We start from the raw sequence: 27,468 nt of genomic DNA on the forward strand, positions 1-27,468 counted from the left end.
TCCTCCACTTTGTCTGTTTTCCAAATGGTGTTCTCATCTGTGTTTAAGGAAAAGCGAACAACACAAATCTGTCTTGTGTGATGTTGAATCCATAACTATTCATATCAATAATTTATATTAATAAACACACAGACTCACATTCATGTTGCAGTAAAGGTTCAGGGTTATCATAGCAAGTGGTTGGAGACCATAGACTGTAAAAGAAATGGTGGAAGTGACGTCATTGGTTTCTACGGACCATAAATAAAGCCTATTTTAGAGAAAGCTACAACTAGGCTAACAGATTGGTACTAGAAAAGAAGATGCTCAAGAGATGGATAACCAACTTCAAAAAGTTGAAATGCAAGTAGACATAGAAAGCAGAGTAGATAGACACTGGGGGGTGGGGCAGCAGAGAAAGAGAGATGAAGAGAATCAGCAGTGAAAGATTGCGAGAATATGGAGTTAAAGTTGTACTATGTAACTTTTTTTATAAAACAAATCTTAAAATTCTCCTAACTATTAAATCACAAAAGTTTTAGAAGATCCGCGCCGTGAATTTCAGCCTGTAAAGCCTTCTCTGTATGTAAACTGAGATCCTTGCCGTGGACCGGATCTCGCGCCAAAATTGCGTCATCACACTACCGGCCAATCACAGCGAGGGTTATACAACTGCCGGCCAATCACAGCGCATCTTGAAGTGGGGTCGCTATGGCAGCCATATTTGTTGTCGCCCGTTTGTACCATCCCTTCTCTAGGTAATTTCGCCTACCAGGCAGGGTGAAGGAGTCCGTATCTCTGGAATTACTGAACGCACAGGAACAAGGGACCCCTTAAAAGATAGATCTCAGCGAGGTGGAGGCAGACGCGGGGGTCTGAAGGTACGAAAAACGTCCGAAAGACGCGGACGCGACCGCGGTTTGCTATAGGGCTAATGACCACTAGTTGGGCATCTTACACAGTATGGCTTTAAGTGGTGATTTGTGATGGGGGGGCGGGGGCAGGAAAGGGTAGAATTTATTTTCTAGATTCTTGATGAGAGTAATGCACCAGCATAAGACAGAGGTGCCAATGCGCAGTCAGCTTTGTGTCCTGTATATGGACTCATTATGGTATTGCAGTGGCTACTCTTTAATGTAATTACTCTAGTAGAGCCTCAGGCATAACTCTGTTCAAGATTGACTGACGCCAAAATTACTGTCCAAAGTTACTTATATAAGGCATTTAATTTTGTATTTATTTGAGGAGGAGTAGGGGTGGGTGAAAAAGCCGTTCACGAAATAATTGAAATTATACAATTCTGAATTCACAACTTCCAAAAATCATAAAAAAATAAAGAAAAAAATATATACTGTAGTTTCAGTTTTCTCCTCGGGAGGTTGATTGCCTAAGCGACAACATTTATTTATGTAACAGCATTTTTTTATTTGTTACTTTAACTTCTTCTTTCAGTCACTGAGAATTGAGCAATACTATTTTTATTTTTTTTGCCAGTTTAGCATGAATAATTTGTCTTACCTTTGCCTCTGCTTTCATGCCATAATCAAGGAGAAGAAGGTAAAACTGTTTTAAAGCTCCCAAAATATATTATTATTACCAGTAAGACGCCTCAGGGCGACATGCGAGTTCGCGCCAATTCTTGGCCATCTGGCCAGTGATGTATATTGGACCAGTTACCCATATATGGAGACCCCTGCATGATAGTCAACAATGTTATGTCAAAACATGCCCATATGGGCATTACCAAATATGGGCATTCCCACACATGTCCTTAATATTGATGACATTGGGACAGGGATCTCCATATATGGGCATAAAACGAATGTTAATTAGTAAAGCCAAGCAGGGCCTTGACGAGTTAGGGCCTGGGTTTGATGCCTGGGGATCTCCATATATGGGCATACCCTAACAGGGCATCATCTGGGAATGCCCATACTGTATATGGACATTTTATTTATTTTATCCTTTATTAATATATAGCCATATACATATGGACTTAATATTAAGGTTTTTGGGGAAGGTATGGTGTAAATCAGAGTAAAGCAGACTCTTGGACCAGTTAGGGCCTGGGATTGATGACATCAGAAATCTCCATATATGGGCATAATAGGTATTTTGTTTCTGGGAATGCCCATATGTGGACTTTTTATGCCCATACATGGAGATCCCTATCTGAACCAACCATACAGATATGGGCCATGTCTTGGCCATCTGGCCCGTGATATATATCGATGACATCAGGGATCTTCATATATGGGCATAAAAGGGATTCTGGGGAATACCCATATATGGACCTTTACATAGGTGATGTCACCTGTGATATCACCTGTGATGTCACAGTGACAAGGGAACCAACCCATAGACAGTAAAAATGTGTACTGACTGACTGACTGACTGACTGACTGACTGACTGACTGACTGACTGACTGACTAAGGACAGTTTACAGATCCCAAAGGATCAGTAAAATGTAGAAACCAACCAACCAGCTGTGGTGGAAAGTAACTAAGTACATTAACTCAAGTACTGTACTTAAGTACAATTTTGGGGTGCTTTTATACTTTACTTGAGTTTTTTCCAATTTCCAATACTTTTACCTCTGCTCCACTACATCTCAAATGTTTTACATTTTGATTATTATTACAAAACATACATTAACTACTTCAGCCCAATATACATTTCAGCCATTTGAAAATAGCCAATTTACAAGTGCACAATGCGTCTGCTATTTTAAAAATATTTTTATACAATTTTTACATTTGACAACTTGTGAATTATGCTTAAAGGATATTTTCTACTTTCTATACTTTTATACTTTTACTCTCAAGTACATTTTCAATTCCTGACTTGTACTTGTTACAGAGTATTTCTACATGGCAGTATTGATACTTTTACTTAAGTAAGTAAAACATCAATACCTTTTCGACCGCGGCCAACCAGTTACTTTTTGGTTGGTTTCTTTGAGGCCAGTAACTGTTGGCAGTGAAATTGCTGTCCGTCACATAATCATTAAACATCAACGCATAAATCAGGTTTAAGCCTTCCTTGCAGACTCCAGCATACAGTATACAGAGGCATTTTTTTTCTTCTTTTTTCTGCTCAGTGGCTGAATGAGCGCTATAAGGAATCAGCTGCCCCTGTTATCTGTGTCAGACTCAAACCATTTAAACCAATGTTGTTTTTGACAGCAGATTTTGATTTAGTTTTAGTCATAGTCTTTTGAATAAAATGTATTTTTTAGTTTTAGTCATAATTTAGTCACCTGAAAAGTTTTAGTTTTAGTCAAATTTTAGTCGACTAAATATCATACGTTTTTAGGCGACTAAATCTACAGTTAATTTAGTAAAATAAAATGTATTTTGGCAGGCCTTGATGGCATCATAATGACTGATTTTACACTTGGTTGTGTGCTGAAAATAGCAGATCTACAAGCTCACAACGCGTCAACGCGTTGTGAGCTTGTAGATCGGCTATTTTCAGCACGCAACACCTGAGAGCAACCAAACATAAAATGACTCTCTCTCCACTAGTCCCTTCCTAACGTATTAGTCTAGTTTTTATTTTGTTGACGAAATTGTCAATATAATATATTTAGTCTTAATTTTAGTCATCACAGCTTAGTTTTCATTTAGTTTTCGTCATAGTTTTAGTCGACGAAATCAACACTGATTTAAACCCTCTATATACTTAGTGAACCAATACTTAATTGACCACGGGTTAGCTCTCTACTTTGTCCGCTCTTTTTTTGATTGGCGCTAAGCACTCCCGATACGTTACTTTATTGTGTGTGTATGTCCATGTGTTTTTCAAGCGTTTGTCCATTGTATCAAATGTCCATATTCTGTGACGTCCTGTGGGTCTATGATCAGCAGCAGCACCGCTCATTTCACACTGGTGTGATTTTTTTTGAGCGGCGCTAACCGCTCCTACGTCTGGCTTTGTGTGTATGTACGTATGTATGTGTCTGTATGATTGTCCGTATGAGCACGAGACTAACGGCATGGAATGTACGCAGAGAACCGACATCACCACAGCTGATGTCACAGACAGAATGGCCCGTAAGATATGCACGTGTGTCGCACACATGCATATCTTTTTTTTTCTTGTTGGCTAAAGCATTACACCTGGCTGTTCTCTCACCCGTTGCAGTGTTATTGACTCAGACAGCGCTGTGTTTGTGCGTCCGAACAAATATAAATGCGAGCCCTCTCAGGCTGGGGATATTTGGCCATGTGCATCTATCTCTCTTTGATTATGATTGCCAGCTTTTTCACCAAAGCCTGTGTGTTGCTGCGGTGTGCCTTGTTTGCCTAAGCCTGCTGCGAGTGTATTTTGTGCAGCTGCCACGCAGCGCTTGTTTCCATACTTTGTGTTTTGTGTTTACTCAGATGTGGGCTAGTGGTGTCATCTACAATGTGACTGAACTGTCCATTGTGTGGCTGCTGAACACAGTCCAATGGCTCTGTGGCGATATACTATATCTGGCTCTTCTCAAGTACAATAGGTTTACACACACACACACACACACACACACACACACACACACACACACACACACACACACACACACACACACACACACACACACACACAACATAAAGCATTTAGCTTGCATATTATTCTTGCATCTGGAAGCCTGTTAACAAAGGTATGAAATTAGACTGCTGAGGATTATTCTACCATCTTGTGTTTCAATAGCAATTTGATCGGGGTTGGCTCTGTACAGTACCCTTTTCCCATCAACACCAAATATCTTCGCCGAAAAATATTTTTGGGGTGTGCCTGTAGCTGAGTGGGCCTTCTGGTAAAATTCAGAAGATCTACAAATTCCCAATTCCCTACTGAGGAACAATGCAAATCTTGAACGATGCAAATTGGAAATGCATTAGAGTTCTCCTGAAACTTAAGGCCTGGCCCTAACTGGGCTCTACTGGGCCTGACCAAGGCTCGGCTTGGCCCGGGCAATTACCATACTTTTAGGCCCCAAAACCCGACAAACCCGAAAAGGTGTCATAATGTCCTAAAAGTCATGCATCCAACAAGCTTTGAACTGAGCAGATTAGTTCCAGAGATAATGGCCAAAACACGTTGAAAACGTCCGCTTTCTCTGATTTTCGATTGAGTTTTGGCCATTGTCGCCCGTTTTTCTTTAATAAGACGGGCTAGGAAGGTCGGACAGTGACAAACTAGATACAAGAGTTCCGGACTCTTCACAATCAACCTCATACTTTTACTTTGTCTTTGAAGCCATTGAATAAGTCAGTGGTTTTCAACCTTTTTCATGTCATGGTCCATTATTTATTCTGCATTTGAGCCACGGACCACCATTTGATGAGATTTAGCCTCTCACACCATAGAGTAGACCCTTGAATATATTGTCATCGTTGAATAAGATTGTGTCCACAACTCCATGCTGTATTTGATGTTGGTCAGGGGCATATTCAGGAATTAGATTCAGGGGAGGCGAAATGCCAGCCCCCCGAAATGCCTGATGTTGGTGCCATAGGAAGGATAACAGGCCAACGTTGATCAAAATAACAATTAGCTGGGGACCACCTGGAACCCCCTCAAGGACCACTGGTTGAGAACCACTGGAATAAGTTAATAAAACCTCCATCATACGTGCTTTCTCAAGGTTATATAACTACTGGAGAAAGCTTTCGTGTCTTAGGCCAGTTTGAGACTGCATGGAGAAATGCACTAGTAGCTATACTGCAATCAATTAGCTAATTACCCCACTCATCTCTACACTCGAAGAGGTAAAGGACTAAAGTGTAGATATATATGCTGCATATCACAGCGCATGATGTATTACAAGGCATATGCTGACACATTTACAAAGAGATAGCATGAGGCACTTATGTAATAGCCTAACAAAGAACGCATGCAGCAATAGCCTACTCATCATCATCATCGCATGCAGATAATCCACACACACGCACACACACACACACACACACACACACACACACACACACACACACACACACACACACACACACACACACACACACGCACACACACACACACACACACACACACACACACACACACACACACACACACACACACACACACACACACACACACACACACACGAGCAAACACACACACACACACACACACACACACACACACACACACAAAGGAACAAAACACAATCAACCTCACATAAAAAACAACCCACGCTCCACTCCCAAACTCACGCTCACGTTATGTTGATGTTGTTGAGCTGTCCTGTGCTGTTATTATCCACAGTAGTGTGCATAAGAAAAATGGACCCACCAGGATTTAAATCGGTAAACATTTTGTTTTTGAGCCTTTAATCCTTTACACCAGCCATCACCCACATAGTGTTAAACCTCAGGAACAGAAAATAGAATCCTTTAACTAGGGACGGGGACAATGTCAAAATTACACGTCACAATTATTGTGGCCAAAAAGAATTGCGATTGACCATATTACCGCGATAATCTAATAGGCCTATATATGCTTTAAACTTTTAAGACCGAGAACATTAAGACCGAGAACGCATTTGTGTCACGTAAGCAGTTATACAAGCTCATAGTGTGGCACAGAGTGCCGTGCTACGAGCTTGTAGCTTTTTTTTAACCTTTGAATATATATTCTTTTAAAGCGACCATTTTTTAACTCAAATCTTTGCTTTCTATGGGTCCTTGACATTAAAAGGTTTGAGCACCACAGATAAAGAAACTTACCCTTTTCAGAAAACCATTAGGATTTAGAAGACATTTTTAGGTATTTTTCAGGTCTTAATGGGTTTTTAAAATGCCACTTTTGTTAAGCACTTGAACCGCCAGCATCCCTATTCTGGAGGGGGAACGTTCGCCCCAAAAATTGCCGACCTACCATACAAGCTCACAATGTGTTGAGAGCTTGTAGACCAACAATTTGTTGCGAATCGATTTGTTTACTTTAGAGTGAAATAAAGAATCTTTACGTGTCTGTTTTATCAAGTACAGAGGGTTTAAAGGAGAATTCCGGAGGAGTGCTTTTCTTTCTGATGTTATTCGAACCATAAAATGGAGACAAAAAAAAGCTAATTTCTAGTGACACATCGCCGCCATTATGAAGGACATGTGTACATAAGAAATAGGAATTGTCTATAGCGAAACACGGACGGAACTGCCGAGGACTCGAGATAAAGTACCGATTGTTCTGGGATATCATAACATTAGATTAACGTGGCAAAACAGCCCGGAATTATCCTTTAAGTACTGAATTTGCAGATCAACTAAAACTAATTCATTCTAGTGTGCAACAATTCCACGATAAATTAAAATCTCTGCGATATACTATTATTGTGAGCGCTCATTTTTTTATCACGATTATCGTCCCATATCCCTATACCTCTAACGCCCATGTGCACATTGTAAACGCCCTGTAATGTTACTGTATATTAAGGCCTGGGGAACGTGTGTTCGTACCCCCCGTGTTGACGGCTGAGGGCTGATTAATGTCACCGCCCACTTTATTGCACGTCAATGAATCACGGTGTAACGCCTGCAATCTTGATAAGAGCCAGCGAGAGAGAATCGATAGGAGCGAGAAGAGGGAGGCAGCAAAAAAGCGGTGAGCTCGGGAGTCTGGGAATACTGATGAAAATGGAATACCCTGCCCCCCCCCATGTCCCCCCCCCTCCATCACCCCCCCGCCCCCCCCACCCCCCCCCCCCCCCTCCCCCCCCCCCCCCCCCCCCCCCATGTCCCCACCCCCAATCTATCAGGAGGATGTTTACCAATCAGCAGAGTTCTCAAATCAATCAATGACGGTCCATGAAGGAACGTGGAAATGAAGAGCGTGTAATTGTTGGAAAGTCATAAATATATTATGTTGAGTGGAGTCCTTTGTGATGCGTGTGAGCTGCAGTCTCGTTTTGTCTGGTGCCATGCATGTGTACAGTACTATACAGTAGGGCATTCACCGAATATTCACTATTCGACGTTGTTCACCGAAGTCGAATATTTGCTTATTTTTTTTATTGTTTTCTCTTTAAAAATATATATAGTTTCAAGACACAGACTGGTGCTCCTTGGAGCTTCAATCGTGTCACTTATCCTCCCTACCAGCCCTATATACTCCTCTCTTCCTTTATCTCCCTCCCGATACTCATTGAACCCAATAGTATTATCAACATTAAAAATTTGGATCCAATTCCGACGACACTTTAAATTTATTACATCATCCATATACTCGCCCATCAAAATGAATCATTTATTTACTCCTTCTACCATAGACCTGGCATTTAATAGGTGGCATGAGTTAGGAATTAGGTGTTTTAAGGATCTCTACAAGGACAGTATATTCCATAGTTTTCCTTCTCTTTGTGCAGAATTTAACCTCTCCACTGATAACTTGTTTAGATTTTTCCAAATTCGCAATTTTGTAAAACACACTTTCGGTGCATTCCCACATCTTCCTAATAGTCAGAAGTGGGAAAAACTGCTCTTATTATCACCGACAGAGAATGGATTTATTTCAAATAGTTACACATTTATATCATCCCTTATTGGTGCTAAAACACAACGAGTAAAAAATAAATGGGAGAGAGAACTGAATATAGAACTGTCAGATGAGTGGTGGGCACACGCCTTACATAGAGTCAACTCAACTACTTCATGCGCCCGCCTCAGTTTGATCCAACTTAAAGTTCTACATAGAGCCCATCTTAGTAAAGCTAGGGTAGCTGAAATGTATCCTGAGGCTGACTCAAAGTGTGATCGTTGTGCTCAGCCACAAGCACACCTGACACACATGTACTGGTCGTGCCCGCACTTGCAGCGATTTTGGTCGTTGGTGTTTGGCACACTGTCTGAAATTCTTGAAACCACGTTACAACCATGTCCACTGTTGGCCATATTCGGCACACCACTAAATTCTCTACAATTTACAAATCAAAAAATCGAAATGATCGCTTTTGCAATGCTACTAGCTAAAAGAAGAATTTTGTTAGCCTGGAAGTCTCCAATTCCTCCCTCTCACTCAATCTGGCTCAATGATATGATGTACTTTTTAAGTCTAGAGAAAATCAAGTTTTCTCTCAGAGGAACTACTGAGGGTTTTTACAAAGCATGGAGACCCTTTATTGAACATTTTAATTCATTAGAATAGGAAATATAGAAACATATTTCTTAGGTGTATAATGGACATGATTGGTGGCCGTGGCGGACAGTGTCTCTTTCGCTGATGGACTGTGACCCATGATGTGACCCACATTTTTGTTTTGTCTTGTTTTGTTTTGCGTTGTTTTGTTTTGTCCTTTGGTGTTTTTGCTTTTAAGCTGTCATTGTATGTTATGTTGTTGATATGTCTTGTAATGTTGAGTGATGGTTGTCCTGCTGTGTGCAATGTCTCTTAAAAAAAAAAAAGGGTGTAACATAACATTACGTATAATGTATGGTATATCCAATAAAAAACTATTTTGAAAAAAAAAAAATATATATATATATATAGTTTATAAAGCTTGGCTAGATAGGAAGTCATAAGAAATGGTTGTCAATGCCACTGGTGGATGAATTTGTAAATGCTCAATACCTGGGGTTCTCAAACCTTTTTAGGCCGTGACCCCCAAAATAAACATATTTGAACTGGGGACCCCCACCCTGACAAGCACTTGGAATTGTAGGTATTACATTTAATGTGACTCGGTTCCGCAGATAAATATTGTGAAAATAGCAGATCTACATGCTCACGCGAGGCGTTGTGAGCATGTAGATCGGCTATTTTCACAATGTTCGCCTCTTGCTTACTTAATAGTTGACACTTTGGCCAGTCCTGTCGAATATTCGACTATTCGAATACTTTGTGGTCGAATAATTCAAATACTAAAAATCACTATTCGTGAATGCCCTACCATACAGTGGTGTAAAGTAACTAAGTACATGTAATCAAGTACTGTACTTATTACAAGTTTTAGGTTTTATGCCTTTATTGGATAGGACAGTAGACTGACAGGAAATGGGGGGAGAGATTTTTCGACATTTTGTGTGAAATGAGGCATTCTGTAATGAGTACTTTTACTTTAGCTATTTTAAGTACATTTTGATACCAATACTGTTGTACTTTCACTCAAGTAAATGTCTAATTCCGGACATTTACTTGTAACAGAGTATTTCTAAATTGCAGTATTGATAGTACAAAATGCTAGTACTTTTTCCACCACTGTGTGCTACTGTACCATGCTGTCTGCTGCCACTATACACAAACATGCACACGCACACGCACACGCACACGCACACGCACATGCACATGCGCGCGCACACACACACACACACACACACACACACACACACACACACACACACACACACACACACACACACACACACACACACACACACACACACTGTTGTGTCACTTAATAGAGGCCGAATGGCCGACACAAACTGTCAACGTAAGCTAAAAGTATTATTAGGTTGGGGCTTGGGAGATAGAATGCAGACATGCAGCGTATGAATAGGATAACTGTCTGCCACCACACCATCTTCAGTCCACATTATTAAATCTCTTACAAATCTGCAGGAAAACATAGCTATAGGGGACGTGATTCAGCTGTGAGTCTGTTCTGAGGAACAACAGGTGGTCAACTGGTGGTTGTATTCAAAAAGAAACTCATATTTTGCCTGCTCCCGTTTTCCTGTACAATAATTTGTGTGGAATTGTTGCATGGATTCTCACTCCCTGCTGTAAATGGGAATTAATATAGTATATGCTTCTTCATCATCATCATCATCATCATCATCATCATCATCATCATCATCATCATCATCATCATCATCATCATCATGAAACAGATGAAACATAAACAGGAAAAACAAAATGCTTGAGAAAATGAAGGCCTGAAAGGAAAACAGTTAAAGTTCAAGCACATAACTAAGAACATTTTATGAAATTACTTAAAATAGCGAGAAATTGTAATTGTATTATAAAAAGATTATTTAAAAATATATATTTTTTGTTAAAAAAAACTATAATTTTCTAGCACAGTGGTTCTCAACAAGTGGGCCGGGTACCAATGTTGTATTGGTCGTGTCACGCACGTACACGCAGTCCCTCTTTTTGTGTAGGAGCACGCATCGATGTAAAACAACCCTTAATTCACACCTCAACAATGTTTACAAAAGCTGTCGGTGTCACACCAGCCTGCATTATGAGCCTGGGTTCATACGAATGGTCTGCATGCTAACTCCAGTAGGGTAGGTGATAGGGATGCGGTATCGGTACTCGCAGTATCGGTACTCGCCCCGATACCGGCCTATTTTCGCCAGATACCATTTTGTTTCATAATATATGTTGTTAAACAACATATCAAATGTCCTAAGACAGTTTTGTGTGTGTTAGTTCAACTAATGAACATTGTTTTCACCTTCTCTCACTCTAGCCATGACAACATAATTATTTAAAGCATTTTATTTTGGAGCGCCACACACTATTTAAGCACTTGTACAGAAACGTAACTTACAGTATCGGTATTCGGTATCGGCAAGTACTCAAATTAAGTACTCGTACTTGTACTTGGTCAGCAAAAAAGTGGTATCGGGACATTCCTAGTAGGTGTTAAGCGACGTGCGTGTCAAGTCATTAAAATTCCGTCCCCCCCAAACATTAAATCACCAATATTGTCCCCGAAGGGATTCCAGGTGGTTCCCATCTAAATGATGGCGAGTTAAGCAAATGGACCCTTATAGATCTTATTATTGTGAAACATCTGCATTACTTAATTTACAAGAAGTCTACACAATAATAGAGAATGTCGAATTTTTGAGCAGTGCTAACCGCTCCAACATCTAGCTTGAGTCTGTATGTACAGTATGTACGTATGCGCTATGCGTGTATTTCCCATACTTGGCTAGTTGACGAAGCTTAGCGGGACGCTTAATGAAATTAACTCATAAAAGCACTGTCTTCAGACTGGGTGTGATTTATTGATTTTTTTTGCAACATTTGCCTGTTATCTCTCCCATGATACAAACATCAATACAGCATGGAATTGTGGACAAACTCTTACCGTGAACGATAACAGAATATTCAAAGTTTTGGGTCTGAGAGGCTAAATCTCATCAAATGCTAAATCTCATCAAATGGTGGTAGAGTACGTGGCTCAAATGCGAATAAATAATGGACCTTGAAAAGGGTTGAAAACCTAGCATAGTTGAAGAATTCTGCATCTCCAGTTTTCTTTTGGATAACGCTGATCATATCTGGCAAGCCTGCAGTAGAGGATCTAAGGGCTTGTGAGGGAACATAAAACAACAGGAAATGTGTGATGTAGGCTGGCCCTAACACCCATTGAAACCAAATTACTTGACATGAAAAGCATTATTTCACTTGCACCAACATCTTGAAGCTGAGTTAGGAATGGTTTTACTTTGGCAATATTTCTCAGATGAAAGAATGCTGTTTTGGTCACTTTGTTTATATGGGACTCAAATCCAGACTATAAAATATGTAACACCAGTTGGCTTGTTTGGTTTGATCATGGGAGTCAGGTTTCCAAGTCTTTTAAATAACTCATCCCTTTTTGCTGTGGGGTCACAAGAATGGGATTTCTGTTTTATCCTCTTTTAATTTTAGAAAGTTATAACTCATGAATTGATTGTAGACAGACAGGCTAGCTCAAGGGTACATGTAGATTAAGACGTTTTCATTGAGTATTACCAGTGAGACTCCCTAATCGGGAGATAAGCGACCGACAGGTCGCATGTATGCAAAAAGCAACCTCATGGTGGCGCTAGAAGAGGGGCATGTGAGAAATCAGAGGCGGAGGTTGTGGTTTGCCAGTCAAGGAGTGTGTGTGCAAACTAAAGGTAGGCATGGATAGGGGCAACGGTGCCGGAGATAAGAGTCTGCAAAAAGCAACCTCACGGTGGCGCTAGAAGAGGGGAATGTGAGAAATCAGGGGTGGCGGTTGTGGTTTGCCAGCCAAGGAGTGTATGTGTAAAGTTTGGCATGGATAGGGGCAACGGTGGCGAATATAAGAGTAGGGCCAAAAGTGTGACGTGACGTGACGTGACGTGACGTGGCGTGGCGTGACGTGACGTGACGTGACGTGACATGACGGACAGACTGACGGAGGGAGGGACGGAGGGACTGAAAGACAGCCGGTGGAGGTTTTGATAGTAACAGCGACCTGACGGTCGCAAAAATGAAGCCCATCTCATCCACACGTCTTACACTGACATAACCATTCACAAACACTGGACAATTAGCATATGCCATCTGATATTTAACTTACTAATTACTTTCTTGCTGTAGTTTTTGACAGCCTCAAAAGTATGAATTATTAATGTGAATAAAATAAAAAGAAAAAAGAAAGAAATGTTTCCAGACGTTCCACCATGTTTTACTGACTTAATGTGTGGCTGCTGGTGTTGCCATCACAGCTATGGATGCTAACATTATCACCTAGCACATTGGTTCTCAAAGTGCGGTCCGGGGACCCCCAGGGGTCCTTGAGGGAGTTCCAGGGGGTCCCCAGCTAAATGATAGTTAGGAACCAAATGGACCCTTATGGGTAACTCAGAGAGTGTACACTCTCAGAGTTAAATTAACATTGATTTTACAATAAAAAGTGGGGTCCCAGAGATAGAAATGATATAAATGGGGGTCCGTAGCCTAAAGCATGTCAAACTGGGGGTCCTTGAAATTAAAATGGTTGAAAATCACTGCTAGAGCTGTAAAGATCTTTTCAAATGGGGGTCCGTGAATAAGTGTCAATTTGGGGGTCCTTACATGAAAAGGTTTGAGGACCACTGACCTAGCGGAATATAGGGAGAACAGCAAACATCAACAGTTACCTCTGAAACCTGCTCGCCAACACAAATGAAATAATTAATAATCCTGTAATGTATGTTCAGAAACACATTTAGATGACATTCTTAGAGGACAAATCATATCTCAAGGAGATTCATGACAATTTCATTATATGTATTGAATAGTGATGGCCAGGCCAACTGCTAACCGTTAACCGATAAGAAATGGGTAACCGGCGGTTGATACTATCAGTTATGGTTAGGTTAACCATTGGTAAGATGTAAAAAAAAAAAAAGCTTAGAATAGATGTAGACCCATTTGACAGTGCAGAAACATAATTGCCTTCCTGAGTGCATTAACGAGTATCAACGAGCATCAGCTGGACACGGACAGACACACCTCCCCTTTGCAATGCACTAAACTGAAAGTGACCGTGGAGTCCCATTTCTCTCCAAAAGCCCTTGTATATGATGGAATATGATTAAGGATTACTGTGATTATGGTAACCCCCCCTCCCCCCAACTCTCCATCATTTAGCTGGGGTCACCTGACCACTGGTTGTGAACCACCGATCTAGAACCTTGTCCTCAGTTAGCACGTTGTTTAATTTGTTAGGGGAATGACCATTTCAAGTATCTTGTTTAGAAAGGCGAGGTTTGATAATGGGTCTGACTTTGAATTGATCCATGTCTCTTTTCCAATCATCAGTTAAGCAAAAGCTTTGGGGAGCTGTCAGCTTTAACCATGCTTTTTGTGCAATCAGTCTGTGTCTGTACTCAAGGAGGAGGCTTTCTGGGAGCTCTGACTGGACTTTTGGCTCTTTGAAAATCAGTCTGAGTACCCCCTTCATTCCAGTGTCCAAGGAGATACACAGCTATTTAATCTGGGAAAGATGTACCCATACTACTATCAGAACTTCTTATCCAATTATTAAGAAATGCTGATTGCTGAGAGTTTGATGTCTCTCAATGAAGTTTGGTTTGATGACGCTTCTCAGTTTGAATGAAAAGGTGTTCTTATAGGAATGTAATGAGTTTGCAAGAGGAGCCTCCATAAATCAAGTGTCTGTGACGTGAACTATATGGTGCATTCTTTTGAAGCACAGATTTCATTATCGCAAGAGCCAATAAGGCAAGCAAAGTGGAGCCCATTAGTTGATAGTAAGGGCTGTTATTTGTCCTGCAGTTCAGAAGACACAATACTCCCTCAATCTCATGAGGGGGGACAAACAGCCAAACAAGCCAAGTTGTTGGCATGGGCCTCTCAGTGTACTATGATTTGCATATTATGTGAATATTATCTAAGATAAGTGTTTTATGTCAGTTTTTTATAGATTTATAAATTTGGGCCTGGCTGGGAGTCATATTGCATCGCAGTTAGCATTCTCATAGAGACGGAACCATCAGCAGCACACGTCTCGCTGTTCCGGTGCTGTATACAAATACACTTGTCTTGTGAAGCAGAACCTGAAGTATTGATCTTTGATGTTTTCCCTCCACCTGGTTTGTCTTGCTTTGTTATTTGTTGCAAGATAAGTGTTTTTCGTTCGAACATGAGACACTGTGTCGTTCTCTCAGAGAGAGAGAGAGAGAGAGATAGAGAGAGAGAGAGAGAGAGAGAGAGAGAGAGAGAGAGAGAGAGAGAGAGATAGAGAGAGAGAGAGAGAGAGAGAGCGAGAGCTTACAGCTACGATGCTGCGATGGGAGTGGGTTCTCATCTCAAAGGGAGGTCGAACCAAGGACATGTTACCCAGCAGATCAAACCGGACGTGGCTGGCAGTTAACCAAATTAGTATGAACTTAATGCATATAGTTCTACAGACATAGTATGTACTGCACGCCCTGTCGTGGAATTCTGGATCAATCAGCAATTGATGAGGCAATAGGAGTCGACACAATATTCTAGGTGGTGATGGTTATGCTTTATGTAACATGATATCATGGGGATAAATACAATAACACTCATGATGGTGGTACGGCTAATACATTTTTCACTTGAAAGTTCAGTGTAGGTGTGATCACCGTAGGGGCATCAATAAAAATGCATAGCTTTTCTTATATATTTATTCATGCACTGTGCAGGGGTTACAGGTTTTAGCTCCGGTCCATCGCGTCACCTCCAGTGACGCTCTGACTGACCCGTCGGCAAATGAATAGACCGCGTTTTCTCAGCCCCTACCAGCGCTCAACTACTTCACTACTCACCAAACAAAAGGTAGTTTTGCGTTGTTGAAAGTCTATTCACCACGGAGGTGAACCTCTCAGCACCCCACCCACTCTGCAAAATACACTATTTTTGGTATGAAATAAAGTGCATCCAACTCGACCTCCGCTTATTTCCGGGTTGTGAACCATTGTATCTGCGGTGGCCGCATGGGTGGCTCGAGGTGGGTGCGTTTTATTTCATGACAAAAATAATGTATTTTACAGAGTGGGTGGGGTGCTGAGAGGTTCACCACCGCAGAGAATAGACTTTCAACAACGCAAAACTACCTTTGGTTTGGTGAGTAGTGAAGTAGTTTTGTTTATTTTTACTCAAGTTGAGCGCTGGTAGGGGCTGAGAAAACGCGGTCTATTCATTTGCCGACGGGTCTGCCAGAGCGTCACTGGAGGTGACGCGATGGACCAGAGCTAATACAGATACAGAATGAAACAGGTTAACCACATGTATCACAGTAACATCAAAAAATAACTCACTTGGATCGTGCATTTTGAAATAAATGTGCTGTATGTATAGAGAGTAACTAATGTGTAGAGTGGCAGATACCTCCCCCTTGGTGTATTTCTTTTGGTTTGTTCTATAGTTTTTTATGATTATGTTTGTTTCATCTTTTGTGATTTACATGAAAAATACAATAAAACATAAATGAAAAAATAATAATAATAATAATAACTCACTTAAAGGAGTGGTTCGCCGGTTTTCAACCAAGTCTGTGTTCTTTTAGTCAACTACGTTCATGCTAAAACGCGTCTATTTCCTTACATTACTGTTCTGTGGACAGTAGGGGGCCTTACTACCACGTACGTCATAGACTGATTCGGCCAATGGAACGCCTGGCTATGACGTACGTGGTGGGAGGCCGTTGTAGCTGCAGAAACTACAGTAGGATTTGACCCGGTGTGGTTGCCGTAGCGTGAACGCTAGTTAGCAACAACAGTATGGTTGTTACTTGTTTCAGACATGTTTTCTACTGACATAGGGACTTGCTGGCAGAATCTTCGGTAGAACTACTTTTTATATGAACTGGAGTAGGCTATGCATTACATTAGAAGAAGGAAGAAAAAAAAAAAAAAAAGCAGCGACGTGAACCAGAGAGAAAAGACGAGGCGTCTCTCTGCCAGCTGGGACTCCACTAAGCTAACATCATACACACTGTCATAGGACCATTCTCTGCACCCAAGTTATTCTGCCCGTTTGTTGTGACTACTGCTCCATGCTGCTAGGATCCCCAAGTTGAACTTGAAGAGACAACCGAGACCCAATGGTATGTTTCATTCATGTATAACTTATTTGTGTATGTGAGTGTCATCATCAATGTGTCCTGGCATGCACATTCCTATATTAATCCCAATTACAGAATGTAAAGTCTGTAGGCCTAAGTTTACTTTAAAATATGTATGATGGCACTGATTTTACTATGTATTTCACATTAGGAGTCCACTAGTACAGTGGCTCTCAAAACTTTTATTTTCCAGTACCTCCTATGGGTCTATTTGGTCCCATTTGTAGGTCTACACTCTGACAGAGATGGAAAAAGGACTAAGATACTTGAGTAAAAGTAGGCTATCAATACTGCAATATAGAAAACGTTCTGTAAGAAGTAAAAGTACTAAAGTATTGGCATCAAAATATTCTTTAAAAGTACAAAATGTTTGAAAATGGCAGATCCACAAACTCACAACACATCGCATCAACACATTGTGAGCTTGTAGATCGTCTATTTTCAAATAGCCTGGATATAAAATAGGGCTAAAGTTGATTAATTAGGTTTTATAATATAATCATTTATGTGCAAAGTAACTCAAGTTTTCAAATGATTGTAATGGTGTACAAGTACTATATTTGGATTCGAGCTCGAGTCAAGTACCAGTACAGAAAGCTGGAAATTATTCAAAGTACAAAAGCCTCAACATTTTACAAGCACTGCTTACACCACTGCTCTCAGAAAATAGACCTGTGATCCATTTGAACCATCTTCAACTGAAGGTCCCTCAACACACTGAGAACAGCACTAGTAGGCTAATATTTAGGGCTAGCAGATCTGTCTCTGGTCATATTTAATATTTGTATGTCCATGACAAAAACCAGGGCTAGGCAACCTTAGGCACGAGTGCCAACATTGGCACAGGGGGGGGGGGGGGGGGTGATCACTGGCACACTGGCAGAAGTGTGAGACAGGATTTTTATTTCAAATATATATTTTAAACATGGTAAATTAAATTAAGTCACCTAATTTGCAGCAAATGACATCCTGCATATAATTCTACATTCATTAAAGCTATGAACTCTGACTGGGGAGGGAGTCTGGGAGATAAGTGACTTATTGCTCAGAGTCTAATGATTGTTATGTCCTTCCAATCAAAATGTCCACACTTATGATGGCTTGTCATTAAAATTCATGTTGACATGGCACACTATCTAAAAAAATAAAACCATGGCACTTTTCATTTGTAAAAGGTTGCAGACCCTGATGTACACGATAAGCTGCCATGGCGATGAACCGTTTGTGTGTGACAAAGACAATGCAACATGTTACAGTATTTTCTTCTTCTCACTGCAGGCACTGCGGTATCGTTTGGAGTGTCCTGGAGAGTCGTCGCAAGTGGAGAGTCGACGTCTTCTTACCCTGGCATCATTATATTGTATTATACATAACAAATGCATAGAGATGTGAACATTTCTATGATCCTTGTCATAATAGATAATAAAATAGATTCAATACATTTGATTTTCCTTCTTTTCTGTTTTTACTTGTAAGAAATATAATGTACACAGTATGGAGTGCTGTGTGAACCTGCCATTTGTAACACAGTAAACACAGTACAATGTAACAAACACAGTGGCAAGTACTTCTGTTTCAGAGCATTACTGTAGTCCAGTGGTTCTCAACCTTTGAGTCTGGGAGTTTGAGCTTGTAGATCGGCTAGTTTCACAATATTTATCTGTGGAACGGAATCGAGCAGAATGTAATGCCTCAACTCCTACAGTCTAAGTGCTTATCAGGGTGGGGGGTCCCCAGTTCAAATATGATTGTTGCAGGGACGCCAGAGTAAGAACCACTGCTCTACTCCAGCAAATAATATATTACCGGTAAATACATATTTTCATGACAGATTGCAAGGATGAAACCAAAAAGCTCATGATGTTATATATTGTTTTTATTAGCCTTTTTAGTGTGTAGTCCACCTGAAATTGAAACCGTTATTCTAATAGTTCGTGCTGTAGCCAATACTGAAAATGGGTTGAGCAGCGCACACTCTCGACCAGAGCTAGGACATGGTTGTCCCGGATGTTTTAGGGTTCTGACATGTTCCCTGTGTTAGCTGATCTAATTTAGAAATTTAGCAGACACTTATATCTGCAGAAGGGCAGCACGATTCTTGTAAATTATTATTTTTCTCCCTAGGATTTGGAAAATTATTCTCTCACTTTTATCTTATTTCCCAATTTGACTTATTAAAATAACAAGCTTATTACTGGGTGTACAGAGCACAGGCGAGGCAACATTAGAGTTGAAAGAGGCTTTAGAGTAGTCTAATATTAAAAAATTAGATCACATTGCTGTATGAATCGAGAGAGTAAATAATATTCCTGGGAGTTCCTTGTAAGCTGCTTCTTCTACGGCATCTCTTCAGAGGGCGATGTAGACAGTTGTACCGCTGTCTTCCCGCAGGACTGCTATGGACATCATCTTGGACATGGTGGATTATGTGATGTGTCAGCACCTTATGCAATTATAGACAAAGAGGAGGAAAAATGTTTCAGGGTACACAGATTTTTTACATTGACATTTCAAAATGTTGCCATAGCTTTTACCCCATTTCTAGTAATCACACCATGCAATAATGAGAATCCTAAACCAGTTTGCTAAAAAAAAAAAAGAACAGATCTATAAGCTAACAACAGTAACACTGCATTTTACCATGTTACATATTTCATGTAATGTTGGGGGGTTGCTCTCGGGCACAAACCTCTTATCTCCATATTTAAACAGTTTTTTGTTTGTAAGTTTAAACCCTACTTTATAAAACAGTGTAGTACAAAAGAATAAAAAGTAACTGGCAAAAGTGCTGGATGATTACAATTTAGGCATTTAGCAGATTTTAATCCAAAGCGATGTACAATAAGCAGGTAATACAGTATATCAATATAATAGGATAATGTCAGTACATCAACAACAATATAACAAATGCATAGCAATATCAATCTAGAAAACAATAACATTTAGACCACGCACATCAGTAAAAAACATTTAAAAAAAAAACAATGCGATCTAGCTTCATGTATGGTCAATGAGGGAAGGGGAGTGTTACAGTACTGCTATGTGTTTTAATGGAGTTATGTGGATTCAGTTTGTTTATGAGTTTGTCTGAATAAAATATATTCTAGTGATTCACACACTTCACAGTTGTAAGTACCCAACGTTTGGTTGCCTACACTAGGAATCAGAGTGTAGTATCATCATCATCATCATCATCTTTTATAATAGCTCACGTTACATCATAATTACTGTGCAGCCACTGGGGGAGGGGTTGTTTGTCGATTCATATACATTATAATACAGTCCCCTCTGTTGACTTTTATCTCACCACTTTTGGGTGCCCCGCACATTTACATTAATGTTGGAACCGCACTGCTGTTACAGGCTAAAGATTAGCATCGCTAGCAATAACAATAGCCTAAAAGTAGTCCTACCTCTTGAAAGAATACACCTTGATATGAAGCCTCTCCACCCATTAGATGGATGATTCTAAAGACAAGAGATGACAACAAAATAAGTGTTACAAACATGAATCAAGTTGCAACCTTTGCTTGTACATTATACATTATGTTTCGTAGAGTGGCATTTTAATTCCAAACATACAGTACATACATACCTATGTTCTGCTTTACAAGGGACATTTAGCTTTGCATTGTGTCCATCAATCCTGCCATTACATCTCGGTGGAAGTCATCTGTTGTGAAATGTTTACTAATCACTACACAACCGCAGATTCATGTCCCATCGTTCTGCAGGCAGCAGCAGCACCCGGGGCTCGCTCCGTCGCTCGGCTTCATTCAATCATAACACCACGGTAAAACAACAATGCCATGTTGTTTCACCGACACAGTTGCACACGTTTCAAAACTTCTACAACTGCTCAGCATCACTGCGGTCATAACATCCCATCTTCTTACTACGTGACTTCCAACCAACAGCAACAAACAAACTAAAACAGCAACGCAGCGAGGATGTTATTATGGTTACGCTGTTAGCTTAGCTTTGGCTCTCTTCTCCAAGCGCTGCTTGCGCAAAGGATTATGGGTGCTGGAGGAAGTGAGGTTGTTGCTGTAGGAAGTGAGGTCATAGCTTCGCGTTTCCCAAAAAATGGAAATGTACCACAAAAATAAATTTCTTTTTTGTTTTCCAAGTTAGAATATGATAATATGGGGTTACAAAAGTCCTTGAAAACGACCGGAGCTCCCCTTTAATACTTGCTTGGATGCACATTGCACACACTGGAAAAAAAATGTGCTTTGTTGCTGCAGCTCAAGCTGCTGTTCTCTGCTCAAAATAACTGAGAGAATGACACCCTGACAAAGATTGACACCCTGACAAACATTCTCCTAGTACAGGTGCAATAAATCACTAATCAAATTAACAGCAGGTGCAACAAAACAAGCAATCAACTACTGTGCACTCAGCACAGAAATTAAAGGGACTATCTGAGAGAATCTTCTAACAACAGCAGTTCTGCCAAGAGTACAGGGCAGAGATCATAGTTATACTGTAGCTGCTTCAAGGACAAACTGAACCATAACATGATAGGCTGTAACATAGCTATCAAGCCTATAGTTGAAATATCCATGCTGTTACAATAAGTGATGGTAAAATATGAATATACAGTAAGCAACCATAATGACAATATACTGTATTATAAGGAATAATTCTTCCACTGCCCAGCCAGAGGTATTATAGTGCGTATTAGTGTCTAACCGTAACGTCCAGCAGGTGCTTCTTGTAAGGCTTAATTCGGTATGTCCATGTCTTAACTCATAGCTCGACTGGCGTGGCGAGAATAGGTTACTCGATGTTTATGGGGTAACAATAACATTGCGTCCCACAGTGGACATAGATGTGTTACAGTGGTTGGTGCTGGGCTCTAGGTTTGGTGCATGGGCTCTCTAGTCCGGATCACACTGGTTCATTTGGAATTACCAATTTATACTCACCAGGCTTTCCACTGCAGAGGAAAGCCAGTGCTGAGTATGAATTAAGCATTGTTCTCTCTCTGTTTTTAGCTTTCTCTGCTCTCGCTTGCCTTCTGTGGGTGTGTGTGTGTCTGTTTGCAGAGTGTCCACTTAACCCATTTAGGCCTAGAATTACTGAATGCTTTAACCAGTGCCGCGCTGCGAGCTTGTAGATCTGCTATTTTTGAAAAAGTCGTGAAAATGTGTGCAAATCTTTGAATATAATGTATTCGATATTATATTTGAAAATACATGTATTTTCAAAGCGAACATTTGTAACTCAAATTTTGCTTCTGGGTGGTCCCTGGAACTAAATATTTTGAGACGGGGGGGGTCCATGGCCAAATACATATCATTTTGGGGGTCCTTCACATGAAAAGGTTTGAGAACCACTGACATAGTAGTCTCTCAAGAACAGACTAACTGAGCTAAGTGAAAAGGACCTTTTCTTTGACAATGGCTGGCCAGATTGCTGACATAGAAACAGAAAAGAAAAGACACTTGATAGAATCGGGTCAAATTTCTAATTTTCACGATTTTTCTAAAATAGCAGATCTACAAGCTCGCAGCGCGGCACTCGGTGCCGCGCTGTGAGCTTGTATATCTGCTATTTTTCAATAGTTAAAGCGTAAAATAATGATACACAATAATGTGTACCCGTTCTAAACATAGGCCTACAGTACAGGAGCACTTTATTGTGTAGGCCTATGTGTCCTCCCCTGTGTGCATGTGCACGTGCTCATGCGTTCTTATTGCGCAATATGGACTACGATCATCACTACGACTATTTCTCATCTCAGTTTTCATATCAACAACATGAATTTTGCATGATGTTCTGTTTTTGTGTCGAGAGTTGAGTGTGCAGTAAAGGTACACAGATGGCGGTGACGGTGTGCCGCACAAAGCCACGTTGATGTGTGGTACTTTTCCATCTCACTCCCACACAGAAGTCTTGCCGTCACTTCACTTGAAATACTTGAACACAGACAGCATGCAGTGTGACCACGTCCTTGTTCTAGCCCTACTATTCAATTCAATTCAATTCAATTCAATTCAATTCAATTCAATATTGGCATGAGAAAACATGTGTTTACATTGCTAAAAAGGGTCAAAATATAAAAGAAAGAAGAATGTGCAAATTGTGCAATCCTGCCCACCCAATCAAAAGTTATGATATATATATTTTTTTTTTCTTTTTTTTTTTGGGGGGGGGGGGGGGGGGGATTATTATGGTATGAATAGAACTTATTACAACCATGTTACAGTTAGTGTGATGCAGTAGCCTGATGCAGGTGTAAGACCTGTTGTGTTTGTATTAGGTATATAGTTTTCTTTGCTTTTGGGGGGGTTGACTCCCTAAATTCCCTAAATGTTTTTCCCGCGTGGCCGGGAAGGTCACCCACCTTCTGTTTCTTTCTTGCTCCCCCTATAGGCTACTACAGGCTATATCCGGCCCTGATCGCGAACTTGTCGATAGTCTATTTTCAAATGGCCGAAATGTAATTGGTAACTAAAGTTCTCAAATAATTATAGTGGAGTAAAAGTATAATATTTGCCTCTGAGATGTAGTGGAGTAGAAGTAAAAGTACTGAAAATTGGAAATACTCAAGTAATGTACCTCAAATACCTCAAAACTGTACTTAAGTACAGTACTTGAGTAAATGTACTTGGTTACTTTACACCACTGACACTGGCTCACTACAGTAACCATCTGTGAATATCAGTCCAGGAGCGCTTTAATCTTGACCCGTGTGAGTGCACACGCACCACATGAAACACTGTCAAACCTAATTTATGCTTTGGCGGATTTTCATGATGAAAGATATTACTTTTAGCAATGTGTTGCACACACAGCACTCTTTCACTGCTGCATAAATTGTAGGTTTTTACTGAACAGCAAATTGCCTTGAGAGTTAAAGTGACACCTTCTAGAGATTAGATAGGAACATTCATAGTCTTTGATTTATGTAATATAATAATCAAGGACTGCTGGTTGTTGGATGCTACATAGAAGATCCTTGAAGGGATTCCAGGTGGTCCCCAGCTAAATGATGGAGAGTTGGTAACCAAATGGACCCTTATAAATCTTTAACTCCTGGGAGTGTTAAATGAAACCAAATGGACCCTTATGGGTCCATTTGGTTTCATTTCACACTCTCAAGAGTTAAATTATTGTTAAACAGACCCAGCAGGTGCCACGGCTAGGCCTTTTAAACATCCGCATTACTTAATTTACAAGACGTTAACACAATTAGATAATGTAGAAATGTTTTTATTTTGATAACATTGGCCTGTTATCTCTCCTATGTTACCAACATCAATACAGCGTGGAGTGGTGACAAAGTCTTATCCAACATTAGCAAAACATTTTAAAGTTTTGGTTCTGAAAGGCTAAAACTCATCAAATGGTGGTCCGTGGCTCAAATGCCAAATAAATAACGGCCCTTGATATTAGGGATGTCCCGATACCACTTTTTTGCTGACCGAGTACAAGTACGAGTACTTCATTTTGAGTACTCGCCGATACCGAGTTTTTTTTTTTTTTTTTTTTTTAAATTTTTTTATCAGATGTTCCTCACTTTCTGGCTGTATGAAACACATTAAATTGCATTGCTTTCCCAGATCATGGCACAACTGCCACACATTTCACTTTTTTTTCAGGTTTAGCCCATGGAAATTCCTGTACTGTGCAATGTGTGCATGATCTTCTAGATCTGCTATGCTCAAACATTTTGTATTTTTACTTTTGATACTTTAAGAGAGAGAGAGAAAGGCGAAGTGGCGGAACACACAGGGTACTCGGGCGCTTTGTGAGCAGTATCGGACGAGTACCGATACCGCAAAATAGGCCGGTATCGGGGCGAGTACCGATACCACGAGTACCGATACCGCATCCCTACTTGATATGACAAAGGTTGAAAAGCACTGATTTACAGTGTGTACAGTCTCCATTGGTCTGGCTGAACCATTGATGTGCCCTCTGCTTGTCCTTGCTTCCACAGATAACCGAGCAGCAGCTGAAGCAGTGCAACGATCGTTTCAAGGCCTTCCTCAATGGAGACACACAGATTGTGGCGGACGAGGCATTCATCAACGCTGTGCAGAGCTACTATGAGGTAAGAACCATGTTCCAGGGCTGGGCAGTAGAACATTTATATCGATATTACATTGATAAAGTGCGGCATGAGACTAATAATATAATAGTAAACTTTATTTGTATAGCGCCTTTCATACATGAAATGCCAGCTCAAAGTGCTTTCCAGAGCAAAGATTGTACACATGATCAACGATAAAACATAAAAGATAATGTAGATATCGTATGGGATTTTGGATATCATAATACTGTGTAATGATGATATGACATGAGTGTTGTCTTTTCTTGGTTTTAACCACTTGAGCCCTATTTTATAGTTTACAAAAATGTCCAAAAAACGTGGAAATATTTTTGTAGATTGTAGCTCAGAATCTTTTTAATATTAATATGGTTTTCTCGTCACAAGATGGAGTATTTGATCAAAGATTGATTTTGTCCATATCGCCTTTAGGCCCTAGACCTACTACTGAATATTTCATACTTCATAATGCTTCATAATCACTGTTGGTAAATTACCCACAGAATGTGTTGGCTTATCCCAGCACATGCACATTTGAGTTGCTTAAAGAAATGTATAAACAGGCAGGCAAATATGCATAACCTTCTATTAAAATCTCTAGCAATTCTGTGATATGTCCGCTAATTATGTACATAACTTTCCTATGAGCTGAGCAAGAGATACCATTTGCATTTGTTTGATTAGCTGTCATTTTTGGAGTAACTTAATTAGCATAGAAATGAGAGTCGTAAAAAAGTCCTGGAAATGCTCTGGACGTGCGAGTCGAGTGAATCCTAGAACAGGAATAGTTCACATAATGTGTGGCATTTCATCATGCATTCACCCCGTGTGTGTGTGTGTGTGTGTGTGTGTGTGTGTGAGTAGGCGGGCACGGATATCGATATTACCGTACATTGATGAAGTGATATGAGACTAGATATTTTCTTGGATTTTGTGTCGTGTTGTTTTTCTGGTTCAGAAGCGACACTTCCTTCGTGATTTCTGGATCTCCTTGCTCATGCCGTCCGATCCAAAGCCCTGATATGATGACGCCAATTTGTTATGTGCTGACATTCACCAGCACTTGCACCAAAACTAACTTTTAACAGCACTTAACTAAGTCTCGACTGAAGAATCCATGAGTACCATACTGATTTTGGTAGTGTGTTAAGGGTACAGTTTGTAATGCAAACACAAATATCCCCTGAAGTATGGGTTTGGGTTCTCTCATCTGTAAAGTGATTAATTATTGTGTAGCTGGACTCTGGTTGCTGGATAATATTGTAAAGATTGGACCAGAACCAGAGTTTCCTGTTATGAAAGGGATGTGAAAATTGTCAGGTCAAGCTAGAAAGTTTAGAGTAACTAAGTCATGACGTGACTCGCTCATCCCCCGGTTCACGGAAGTAATTTCTCTATGGAGAATAACATTGAGACATCTTAAAATCAACTCATATAAGCATTGTGGTCCAAACAAAGATAAACAAACGGTCTCCGCGATATTGTCGGGGAGGTGGCTCTGTATGATTGTCAGTCACTAATATTTGATACAGTCTGTTTCTGGTGAAAATGTAACTAATTAGACGACAGTAACATTAGCGTTTTCTCACCATCAGTTGATTCTTCATATCCATATGAGTCAAACCGCTGAGGTCATTTGTTTATGTTTGGAACACAGTTCTTATATGACGCGATGTGAAAAAAGTCTAAGGGAATTCAGAATGGGGGGAAAAACATGAACCAGGTAGGATGTGTAAATGACGTCAAACTTCGTTACTCTATTTAGACCTCAAATTAAAGTTACTGTAAGTCAGGTCTGTTGGGTAATTGGGTAATTGTTCATGTTTTTATGGGTCCCTCTTGAAAATGAGATGCTGCATCTCAAGGGGCTATCCCTTCAATACAAATCTGAATTGGGTCATCAAACATATAATTTTCGAAATGTCTGAGTGAGTGTCTGTCTGTCTGTCTGTCTGTCTGTCTGTCTGTCTGTCTGTCTGTCTGTCTGTCTGTCTGAAACAGCGTTTCTCCTCAGTGGCTGGAGCAATTGATCTGAAATCGCATCACCATTAACATATGAACACACCTGACATAACTGTGGAGCCTGTTTGTCACTTTCACAAATCATATGCTGTATATTATCATTTTTATGGTGTATCTACTATCTAGTCTGCA

The 27,468-nt window shown here is 40.3% G+C and overlaps 1 protein-coding gene and 1 long non-coding RNA gene across 4 annotated transcripts in view; one reads left to right on the forward strand and one right to left on the reverse strand.

Moving 5' to 3' along the window:
* The window catches only part of LOC308287477 (calcium-dependent secretion activator 1), a gene marked incomplete at both ends in the record, with an annotated part of 156,978 nt that overhangs the window by 13,803 nt on the left and 115,707 nt on the right, over positions 1-27,468 (forward strand). For all 3 annotated transcript variants that reach the window (XM_080728659.1, XM_080728658.1, XM_080728660.1), the window contains one exon: positions 25,204-25,317. In XM_080728659.1, the coding sequence (XP_080584785.1) occupies positions 25,204-25,317 (114 nt within the window). The remainder of the gene's footprint in view (positions 1-25,203; positions 25,318-27,468) is intronic.
* LOC308286632 lies at positions 18,204-21,269 on the reverse strand. Its single transcript, XR_013962110.1, has 3 exons — positions 20,848-21,269; positions 20,666-20,720; positions 18,204-19,695 (listed from the first exon to the last, which is right to left on the reverse strand). It is a non-coding gene; the product is annotated as an uncharacterized lncRNA (long non-coding RNA).

Source organism: Nannobrachium achirus (assembly GCF_963921795.1).
Source record: "Nannobrachium achirus genome assembly, chromosome: 6".
In the NCBI taxonomy this organism is placed as follows: Eukaryota; Metazoa; Chordata; class Actinopteri; order Myctophiformes; family Myctophidae; genus Nannobrachium; species Nannobrachium achirus.